Source organism: Pelmatolapia mariae, linkage group LG14 (assembly GCF_036321145.2).
Source record: "Pelmatolapia mariae isolate MD_Pm_ZW linkage group LG14, Pm_UMD_F_2, whole genome shotgun sequence".
Classification (NCBI taxonomy): Eukaryota; Metazoa; Chordata; class Actinopteri; order Cichliformes; family Cichlidae; genus Pelmatolapia; species Pelmatolapia mariae.
In genome coordinates, this window is record NC_086239.1 from 12894911 (window position 1) to 12906940 (window position 12030).

At 41.1% G+C, this 12030-nt stretch overlaps 1 protein-coding gene across 1 annotated transcript in view; it reads left to right on the forward strand.

Annotated features, from left to right (window-relative positions):
• The window catches only part of dner (delta/notch-like EGF repeat containing), a 73343-nt gene that overhangs the window by 43502 nt on the left and 17811 nt on the right, over positions 1-12030 (forward strand). The window contains exons 4-7 of the mRNA XM_063493965.1: positions 3105-3268; positions 6226-6374; positions 7203-7356; positions 9963-10076. Coding sequence (XP_063350035.1) covers positions 3105-3268; positions 6226-6374; positions 7203-7356; positions 9963-10076 — 581 coding nt within the window. The remainder of the gene's footprint in view (positions 1-3104; positions 3269-6225; positions 6375-7202; positions 7357-9962; positions 10077-12030) is intronic.

The following is a 12030-nucleotide window of genomic DNA, read 5'->3' on the forward strand; positions in this document are numbered from 1 at the left end:
GGGGAGACAATAACCCGACGGACAAGTTGCAGGAACCAAAATATGCTAAGAATTGCGCTGGGAGACACTTAAAAGAAGTGGAGGGTCTGTCGGTTTTGTGAGGAAAGAAAAGATGAGAGGTGAGTGTGTTAGTCTAACTATTAGCCTAAAAATCTGTCATCAGTATTATATGAATCATAATAAAACACACCCAGCATGTTTTGGGTTCCTGCAACTGGTCCGTCGAGTTATTGTCTCCCCAGAAACACTTCCCCTTTTTTTTTTTTTAACCTATTTCTGTTTTCGTTTTTTCTATTTCCGTTGTGTTTTGTGTGCTTTTGGAGCGTTTTTCTTATTGCTGGTGTTTTCTTAAGTTGCAGTCCGTTTGGCCTCTCAGGGCCACCGTAGAATTGGCTGCTTTTTTACTAGATTTCAGTCCACTTCATGTACCTGACCATTTTCAGAGGAGTGTTAAGCCACTTAAAACTCACTTATGAATCATTCAAGTCCAAAAAGGCACCTAATTCGCGGTATGAGCCAGTGTTGTGTCTACAAAGAACCAGTTTTTAATTGTGTCTTTAAGTGCTTTGTTACTAGCAGTCTGTCACAAAACACGTAGCAAAAAATGCCAAATACAGCATAGTTTGACAGGCATAAGATAAAATATTTGCACCGGTAAGTTGAGAGTTGTTAGCTGGATACCTGGCGTAGTATGGGGTCTATCCTTAAGAAATCTGAGGAAACTGGAGAGTGGAAGACAAAAGAAAAGGTATCTACAGCAGATGAACAGAATCTGAAAGTCATGTCCTTAAGACTGGAAAAATTCCAGCAAGGCGACCAACAAGACCCGAGAGATGCATCTGAGCCTTCAGTTGATCATCTACTGTTCACTGAAGCCTCATCAGAAACGGTCTCAGTGGAATGTTGGCTGTCAAGAAGTTATTCTTAAGGAAGGGAAACAGGGAGAAAAGACTGACGTATGCCAAATTACACAAGAACTGGACTGAAAATCAGTGGCAAGAAGTCTGATGGAGCGAGGAATCCAAATGAGCAATCATAAGGATGTATGGAGGAGATCAGGAGACAGGTACAGAAGTGAGTGTCTGCAACCATCTGTCATGGTTTGGGGCTGCGTTTCAGCCTGTGGTGTTGTGGATCTTGTCAAAATGATGGAAATACAGAATGAACACAGAAAAGTAGCATCACTTGCAGCAACTTGCTTTTTCTTCATAACAATGATCCCAAACATGCTGCCAAAGCACACCTGGATAGAAAAACACTGAATGAAACACTGCGTGTCATGGATTGGTCTCCCCAGAGCCCGGACCTCAACATTAGTGAAGCAGTGTGGGATCATCTTGACAGAGAACAGAACAAAAGGCAGAAACATCCAAAGAAGAGCTTTGGATGTCCTTCAGGAAGCCTGGAGAACTATTCCTGAAGATTACTTCAAGACATTATAAGGAAGTTGGACTAAGAGAGTTCAGACTGGTCATTAAATATTGAGCTTATTAGAATTGTATAAACTCTGTTTATGCTTCATATACTGTATTGCCAAGTACACTTACACATGTTATAATAAGTCCCTGCACCTATTTCCCATGACGGGTTGGCTCAGTACGTTTACACAGCACTGCGAATATCAGTCTTTAATTCTGAATAATTTATTACCATTTTATATTTTTTCATGCCAGCAAAGTTGACTCTGATATTTTATGTTTTAGTAATGAATCAAACAGCTTGTTACAAACACTCGTGTGTGCTTATTTGTCAAGCCAGGCACATCCGGTATCTGTCATTTTTTTATCCTAATTTCTCTGTAAATCTGTTTCATCTGTGGCTGAGTGTATGAAAAGCACACAGAGGTAATAATAATAATTACTGCTCTTATAAGTAACAAGCGTTCATTAGAACAGATACGTGACGGCGGGAGCTGAGAGCATAATCAGATTGATTTTTGTTTTTGTTAATATTGGATGGATTAGGTGTGGGAGTGGGGTTAGAGGGCTTCTCAATTGCATTTAAACAAGAGGAGGCTCATTGAAGCTGCTCCCTCTCACAACCCCCAGTGACAGATTTCACTCTGCTCTGCGTGGTGATCCAGCTCGGCTCAGCTCGGCTTGGCTCTGCTCTTTACTGTCTCTTCAGCAAGCAGCTGGTGGAGCTCGGCGTCTCTGGCAGGAAACATGCCGCGCATTGTTCTTCTCGCTCTGCCCAGAGGGATTAGATCATCCTGCTGGCAGCACGATCCCCAGAACAGTAGGCCTCCAGATACGGGATTTACCCTCATGGTCCGTGTTGGCTGTGGCTTTGGTAGGAGTGAGAGATGGACTGAGCTCTGTAAATAATACTTTGTCTCATCGATATCATTTGGGTTGCTGATCTTGGCCTCTGCATAGACATTAATTTGGAATTGCTCAATAATAGGTTTGTCTGAATAAGAGACAAAACAGATCATTTTGGTGTCACTGGTATTTTTATGTGACTCATGTTTGAATTATGTGGTCTGCAGAGACCTTCGTGTCCCCGGGGGTCTATTTAATGGCTCAGTGTGAATGATGGATGCCAGCAACACTGGCTGTATTTCACAACTCTATTCACAAGATTCACAGTGTTTCCACAAGAAGCATCAACCTCTCTGGCAGTCATTACTCACAGACCTGACTATGATCCCAGCTTGGACTCACCAACAGGAGGACAGTACTTTAATCATCGGTCCTGGGTACGCCGCACAAAATGTCCTTCGGTACAAAAACTGACTGACTGTTGAGCTGCTGTCGACCATGACGTTTGCACACAGGATGATATTTCACCAAACTTCTTCTTTTGAATAAAATAACCATTAGCAGAAGCAGGCAGCTTCACATAGAAGATTCATTCATGTGTCTAATATTTCAAGCTGACATGCTGACATTTTAAAAAGGTTCATGGCTGGCAAGATGGATTAAGCCCTCACTAGGTATACAGTAGCAAAAGCGTGCACTACATGGATTGTGTTTGCGCACTGAGTCTTGAATTTTCTTGTGCAATCTATGATTTACACACTGAAGGCTGTAAGCGTTCGTCACGAGCTGGGAAAGCAGCCTCCTCATACTTGACTCCCTTCCTGTCTCTGCTCCAACCAGGGTCGTGGTGAATGCCAGTGGAGCTCCCGTGCTGTGGCGAGTGAACGAAGAGGGTTTCCTCCGTTCGTCCATTTTGAACGGCACCACCATGTGGTTCCTGCAGGCCCTGGATGGACTGGTGGTGCCAGACCACTTGCTTCCCCTGGGACAGAACTACTTCCTGAGTAAGCCTCCTGCGTCCTGGTACTTTTTAATAATGCCTTTTGACAAATATTAGTATGCAAACACAGGAAATTACAATAGTGGACATGTGCCAAACATCAGCATGTTAGCATTTAGCTCTTTGAGGCAACCAGCCCTGAGCTGTATTTCTGGACACAGAAGCCAAGAATCTGGATTTGTCTTTACTTAAAGGCATCAAAATTAAACAGCCTTGAGAAGAACAGAGGATTTACTTTGTTATGAATAATTTCTTTAAAAAAGTTGGTAAATCAGGATGTTTGGCTCATAGATTGTATAGAAAATATAGGCATACAGTGCTTAACAAATTTATTCGACCAGCTGCCATAAAATCAAGAAAACACTTTTTTAAAACTGAAAATTATGTTATTTTGTAAGCAAATATTAAAATGAATTCATGTTTTAATATCCAAATTTGAGCAGAAACACTGCAAATGAATTAGGCGCAACACTCGACCACTAAAAATAAATGTTCAGGAACGCAAGTAAACGGATGCAGTTTGGCATCTTAATCAAAAATAATAACACACTTGTACTATTTTTCTGCTTTTTTTTGGTATAAACATTTAATTTGAACATTTCTAACCACAATGATTATAGATATTATAGATTAAAGAGCTTGTGCTTATTGGTGGATTAACCATGACAGAAACATAACAAACAAGAGCTCAACTCCTCCTGAAGGACAGGGCCTATATCAAATCTGTGATGTCAGCATTGGTAATATAAAAATCTAGTGTAGCGAATTAATTAATGTCAAAATATAAAGTTAAAGAGCTCAATGCCCCCCTAGTGACAAATATATTGGTTCAAAGTTTGGAGATGATCCAATAGAAACTAAAGTTTTTTCCTAATTCATGTGACTCTGACCCTTGACCCATAACATTGAAGCACTACATACTAAAATTTTATTAACTTTGCCGATATGATTGCAGCAGAATTAGTTGAAACCTTTAGCTTCTATAGGCTGTAAAGATTTTAAGATTTGAGTGCGTTGTACAGCGGTCTCCATGCCCTGTCATATGATACATTACTTGATATGGTTTCTGGAATTTTGTTTTCAAGGTCAACTTTGACCTTGCTGCCTAAGAATGAAGGTCAAGGTCAAATGCTTAGCCCACCTAGGTACTCATGTCCCCCAAGGCTTGATGTATTGTTGTGAAGTTTGAGGATGATCTATAAAAAAATTGTGGGAAATATAAATAGAAAGTCCCTCGATGACTCCAAACCAGCCATAACTTTATTAAAACTAGATACATATTTACAGAGAATCGTGTGTTTTTTTTTATTATTTAATGTGTATGGCAGTTCATCCAACAACCACAGAAAAGCTGAATTTGAAACATTGTCAAGAAGCTCCAAATAGATCATTTACAGCCGAGCCAAAAACATCAGAGGATTAATGAATTTAAATAAGTTGTAATTGCGGCGTTTATTCTTCAGTGTCATCGGGGGAAAATAACATAACATTTGCATATGTGAGTCAGAATGTTTTATTTGCATACCGAACAGACATTTATGCTGATATTCCATCTGTGTTTTAATACCGAGCTTCACACGGACAGTTTTTGAGTATTCACAGAGTGGTGCCAAAAAACAATGGTGTGAGCTGCAGCGGGTGCCGCCGGGGGTTAATTGGAGCCTCGCTCCTTTGACTGAAGGGCTGGCTGACCCCTGTGTGTGCTCTACATACCTGATGCTGTTTCGCTACTCTTCCCGGCTGCTGACCTTGACACGTCTGGTAACTCGGTGGCAGCTTCACCAGAGAGAGACGGAGGGAGGGAGAAAGAGAAGGACACGGGGGTGGGGTGGCGGCAATGACACTGGGGAGTTAAATCAGAGAGAAGAGAGGATGAGGAAGGATGGAAGAAGGAGAAAGAAGAGTTAGATAAGGAGGGAGCAAGGGAGGAAAGGAGACAACAAAGAAAGGGATTAGAGGAAAGGATAAAGGGGCGTGAAGGAGGCGTGAATGAAGGACAATTTGTGGGAGAAGGATGAAGATGCAGACGGTATCGCATTTATTGAATAAAAATTCTTGCATCAAAACCAAACTCACATCTACGCATGATTTTAAGCGTGCTGCATGTTTCCCTGCAACATGCAGGGGAAAGGAGGAAAGACACAGGCACCCATCTACACATGGGATGGAAACGCCATGATGTTTGTGGCCATGTGCTTTCCTCGCAGTTTAAAAGCGCAATGACTGTGCAGGTCCGACTTTCAGTGTCATTGTGCTGACGATGATTTGGTCGGGGATGACGGAGGAACACGCATTGTTTTATCAGGGCTCCGATTGGCCGAGGAGCTTGCAACATCGCTGTCGTCACCGGTGGTGTTGCTCCAAAAGAATGGCAGGTGATATCCACTACGAAGCTATTTTTATCCGAGTGCCCGCGAAGCTGTCAGCTTTGATTGAACCTATAATAGGAGATGTTCTACATTTATAGATCCAGAGATGGGGAGAGACAAAGACAGAGAGGCGCAGTCTCTATTTTGGTCACTGTAATGAACTGCCTCCATCAATTCTTTTATTACCACTTAAGTTTTATGCAGTTTTGGGGCAGGGGTGTGTACTTTTCCTAAAGCATTGTTAAATGAAAGCTGTGTGTGGCTGCTGCAGGCCGATGTTTGATGATTCACTCAACATGCTAAAAGGCTAAAAGTACAGCTGAGCGCTAGGCGAGAAAAGAGAAGGGCTTGCCAAGAATTCATCCTCTGGGGACCAGGAATCCTTTTAAAAACTCTCCAAAAGGTGTTGCGATATTTATAAATGATGAGCTGTGTCTGAAAATGGAAAAAGAAAGTACATCTTCAGACTGCTGTATGGTTAAAAACTCCACCACTGAGTCCAATTATCCATCCAAAGAGACTGCGTCTGTACATTTCACATATTACTGTACTTGTTGTATAAATGAGCAGATTACACACTCTCTTGTGGCAGGTGTGATTCGCGTTGGCGCTCCCACGGCCCCGGAGGTCACGCTCCGTCTCAACCTGACGGTGAAGGCCAGCAGCTGTGTGGAGCCCGGCAGCAGCTTCAGTGACCCTCAGTGCTCTGGAAAAGGCAAATGCATCACCCAGCCCTCTGAGGTGAGAACTCCAGGAAATAAAAGCTGAAAACATAGAAACGTTTCTTTTCCTCACCCGAGAACACGTTTCAGTGCTCGCTGATACAAGAAGCTACTTTCAGCAGTCAGTATGTGGCTAAAATGAAGAGTCCTTTCTTTAATTCAAAGGGTTTTACAAATGAAAGCCTTTTTTATGCACAGCGCTCCTATAGGTTCACATTTTATGGGACAAATTAGCGTACATTAGTGAAATAAATAAAGTTAGCACCGCTGAATGGGCACGCTCATTGCTTTAGTTTTAGAAATCTCTTTATTGCTTTCTAACATCTAAAACATGCAACTTCCAAAAAAGCTGAATTCCCAGTATCATCATCATCATCAACATCATCAGAGATGGATTATAGCGCTCTGTTTTGATCACTGATCACAAATTTAATAGCTGGAAGAACAAACACTGCGGTGCTATTTTTAATTTATGCTGGCCTGTTTTAATTATCTGTTGCTCATAGTTAAAAATGGATCCACTGAGCCCCAACTTTCACGTACCGAACCAAAAAAAGATGTAGCGGTTGGTTGTGCCTCTTAAGCGTGAATGAAAGTGTAGAGAGGGAGGTGTTGGAGAGGTCATCTCACCGTGTCTGGTTTTGTGCCGTTTCTTCTGTTTTCCCTCGTTAGCTGAGAAAACCAAACTGTGTCACCGCTGCTCATAATTGCATTGTTGTGTCGCTGAATTATTTCACAATCTGCGATCTCATTATTACTGTTTCACAAGTTTTTCTCCCTCCTGCCGTTTCGCCGTTAGGGCTCCCTGATTTGACACGTGAAATCTGTGTGCTGTCGGTTTTTGCAGAGCACCTTCTTCTGCGAGTGCGAAGACGGCTACACCGGGATTTTTTGTGAGGAATATGACGCCTGCCACCACCGACCTTGTCGCAACAACGGCACCTGCACTGACATCAGGCAGGGGGGTGAAGGACGCAACTTCACGTGCACCTGTCAACCAGGTGTGTGTGTTGAACTCGTTCTCATTCCAGAGCGTCAGATATTGCTGCTCCTGTAGTGCCTGCTGTGGTATTATTAGTTACAGAGTCCTTTTAAGAAAAGTGAAAAAGCCTGAGTTAGGAGGGGTGGCAGTGGATTACATCACACTTTTACCAGCTTGGAGGCGGATGCTTTTGCTCGTGATTTTCACTCACTGAGTTGTTTTGTTTTCATTCACTTTTTTCATCAAAACTGACTTTGTAAGGTTAAGAAAAGATTGTGTTTTGGGTTAAAACTCACAGCATTAACCCTTTTGTGTGTGGCCTATCACACTATCAGTGTTTTTATGCCATATCGTGTGGTTTTAATTTCAGTGCTGTTTTTGAGATAGACTGTTTGAACATCTCAATTCAGGTTTATTTATATAGTGCCAAATTACAACACCATTTGTCTCAAGGTGCTTTATATTGTAGTGGCAAGATACAGTATTCTGAAGAAAGCTCAAACAATGAGCAACACTTGGTAAGGATGTTGGTAAGGAAGAACTCCCTGAAAAGAGAAAAAGGAGAAAATAGGGAGATGGGACAAAAGGGTGGGAGAAGGTAAAATTAACGATCTGTTCAAATGGTATAGAAGTGCTCAGTGCATCACATGAAGTCCTGCATCAGTCTGAGCCTATAGCAGCATACCAAGAGGGTTCAGGGTCACCTGATCCAGCACTAACTATAAGCTTTATCAAACAGGAAAGTTTTAAGGATAATTTTGAAAGTAGAGAGGGTGTCTGTCTCCCGAATCCAAACTGGGAACTGGTGCTACAAAATACCCGTCTCCCATTCTACTTATAGAAACTCTACACAAGTAAGCCTGCAGTCTGAGAGTGCAGTGCTTTATTTGGACAATATGGTACTATGAAAATCTGTAAGATATAATAGGGCCAGATTATTCAACATCTTGTATGTGAGGAGAAGGATTTTAAATTCAATTCTGGATTTTGCAGGGAGTCAATTAAGAGAAGCCAGCATGGAGACCTATGCTCTCTCTTTTTAGACCCTGTCAGTACTCTCGCTGCAGCATTTTGCATTAACTGAAGGCTGTAATGAATTACAGTTGTCCAGGCAATGAGTGATAAATGCATCAAGTAGCTTTTCAGCAGCACCCGGAGACAGGATGTTTCTAATTTTAGAGATGGAAAAAGAAAAGCACACCCACATATTTCTTTAAAATGCTAATTAAAGGACGTACATTCCTCACAGTGTTACTGGAGGCCAAGGTAATGCAATCCAAAGTAAGTATTAGCTAGACACCATGTTTCTAAGAGTTTTTGGGCCGAGTACAATAACCTCAGTTTTATTTGAATTTAGAAACAGAAAATTTCATCCAGGCCTTTATACCTTTAGGACATCTGGCTTGATGGATAAATATAGCTGGGTGTCATCTGCATAGCAATGAAAATGTATGCAATGTTTTCTTGTAATGTATAAAAAGTAGAAATTTAAAAAGTAGTGGTCCCAGTATGCTTTTGTATTTGAAGAAGATTCCCCATTCACATATTTTGGAACCTGACTGTGTTGTCTTGGCTGGGAGGTGAGAGCCTCTTTCATTAAGAAAATGTCTGAATAAAAAAGAGCAGCAGAGAGTAGCCTGAACTTTTGATCTTGTCAGATTTATTTTGAGACGGGAACTGGAAAAAAAGACCCTGTGGTAGGAAGGTAAATGTCACAGGTGACTACTGATTGCCAGTCACTTCTCATTAGCATGTTGTGCTAACGAGCCCTCTGTGAGCGTCTGTTTGGAAAAAAATTTAAAAAGCCGAAACAGACAGCAAACACCACCGTCTTTACTCGGTGGCTCAGGTGGTCTTGCTGACATTATTTTTTAATTAGAAACCAAATTAGGTACAACTCTGAGCAGCCACTCTTAATAATATTAAATATTACTACGATCATGCTGTAGTTAGGCGTTGTTAGGTGGTAGCTAGACAATGTGATGACATCATAATATAACATGCCTAAATCGCGTTTACATTAGGTGTCATAACAGTAAAATTAATATCACGCTTTTTTTAATAAGGTGTTGTAAGTGCACAAAGGCTACAAATGTGTCAATTTAGCTGACTGGTAGGTTGTTGCTAGGCAACATGATGACATCATGCATCCCTCAAGTTACGTGGATATTCATTATTTAGTTATTGCCCTAAAGTGAAAATCATACTATGGATATTAAATGTTATAGATGGCATTACAGCCTGTTGTTAGGTGGTTGCCAGGCTGGTAACATAATAATCATGATATCTGATGTAGATAAAGACTCGCAGGGGTCTAAGATGTACCTATGTGCTATTTTTGGCTGTTGAACTGATTGTGTGGGAGCAATTTGCAGGCAAACAGAGATTTCATGTATTGGAATAAAACAGCTAACAGGTCAAGAGTAATAACACAAATGTAATAACACAGTACTTAATTAGCAATCCAACATTAAAAGCAAATCATTTCTAGCTTTTCCATGTATTCCATCACTTTAGTCTTCTGCAGATGTATAAATATTAATATATCACATCCTTGTATGATAACAATCCACAGTATGTTAACTCCAGCAAAAGCAGTGTGATCATAAACCTTGTGTCACTCAGGTTATGAAGGAGAGCGCTGCCAGTTGTTGGTCGATCACTGCGTCTCCCAGCCCTGCAAGAATGGAGCCACTTGTTTCAGCAGCCTGGCCGGGCCCAGGTGTTACTGTCCCGAAGGTAGGAAGCCCGTTATCGCATGCTAGAACCAATCGTGTGCCATAAGTGAATCAGAAGGAATGAGTGAAGCTGCCAGAAATGTGTGGTCTGTGTGCTTGAGATTGCCAAGAAACCTCACAGCTTATGGTGTTTGTGTGCCTTTGTGAAAAAGAAGGAAAAACGAAGAGAAATCTGTAGAAATACATTTGCCGCAGTAGTGTGTGCAGCTTTTAGCTGTTATCATAGATGCTGTGTGTGCGCGTGTGCATGTGTGAGAGTATCTGTGCCACTGACATGCTTAATTTGAGCCCTCCTCCTCTATTTTAATTAGTCTTCATAGCCCGAGTGACCTAAAACCTGTGGCCACAAAGCAGTTGTCAAAACAGCATTTCTCAACACTGCGGTTTCCAGTATGTACACAGACTGTGAAAATATTAGCCGACCGTGGACATCAACATGTGAATAAAGAGAGCCTTGAGTGAAAATTGTTTTGTTGTTCCAGGGATAAATCCCAGCAGTCAGTTCATTCTCAGTCTGGAGGAGGCCGCGCACACATTATCAGTCTACAGCTGCCTAAGGAGCAAGGTCTCCAGTGAGGAAAGGAATTCATAATCCACTGCTTTTATGAATGTTTTCTTAAGATTAAAGCAATATTGGTGAAAGCTCAGTCAAGAACTGTGCCAAAGCAGTCACTGTGCTGAGATTTTGTGAAGGGAGAGGTTTGAAAAAACTTCATGCTGCATCTGAATTTTGACTTATAGACAAGTTTGTTGCCACATGTTGTGTAACCTTAGAAACTAATTCAAAGTAGCGACAAAGGAAAAACTGCACATTTTACACACAAATCTCAGTTCAAGAAAGGTGATATATTTCACACTGCAACAGCACCTGCTTGTTGGAACAAATGCAAAAATAATGGCAGAGAAAATCAGTAACAGCCTGGAAAAAAAAAGTTCCACCCACACAAACTTAAAATGACAAATCCATAGAAAAGGGTGTTTCATTACAGGCCATGATGTATAACAAGGGATTAATCAATATCTCAGTAATCATTCAGAACTACAACACCTGCTCACACACTGCATGAGCATAAGGTAGCAGGTGGGGGTCAAATTGAGAAGCGCTTGCAGGGCTCAAAGATGACCCCACGATGTCTTGTTATCTGTATGTCAGAAACTGTTGTGTTTTTTGTTATTTTTTTAAGTGTGTTTTGAAAACTAGGGAAGACTTCAATTCAAAGAATTCAATTCAATTGTATTTATACAGCAAAAATTACAAGAACGGTTGCCTCAAGGCTTAAGGAAGGAGATCCTTAATAACAGTGTTAAACAGCGGTGTCAAACATAAGGTCCAGGGGCCAAAATTGGCCCAGCAGAGACTATAATCCAGCCCACTCGACAGCTTTGCAACAAGTGAAGGACGGCATGAATTTTGAATATTTAACTATATTTATTATATATTATTCGATATTATTACCTTCCTGTTTTATAGGTATTTGAAATAAAAATTTCTGTAAATGACCAAAAACGATCTGTTTTATAGTTCTGGGAAATGAGTTACCAGAACTTGTTCCAAAATTTTACACATTTATTTTTTACAGTTTGTGCCCAAAGAGTCATTGGGACAGACTTCATTCTTTTACTATCAGAGCATTTCTTTGTTATGCAGAAAATATACTGCTGAAATTGCACTTTATTTTCTAACACCCAACATATCTCAGGGATTAAGTGTGCAGTTAAACTTCTTCATACCGATAGACCGGGGGGATTCACTGGTCTGGCTCACTTGAGATCAAAGTGGGCTGTATGTGGACCACGATGTGAGTGAGTTTGACATTCTCAGGTGTAAAACCTCTGAGTAAGAAATCACTTCAAAGGCTTTTATTCACAACTCGTGGAGGTGGATAAAAACATGCATTCCACCTGTTTCAAATTGTTATGAACCCAACAAACGGCTGTTACTGGCTTCCTATGAC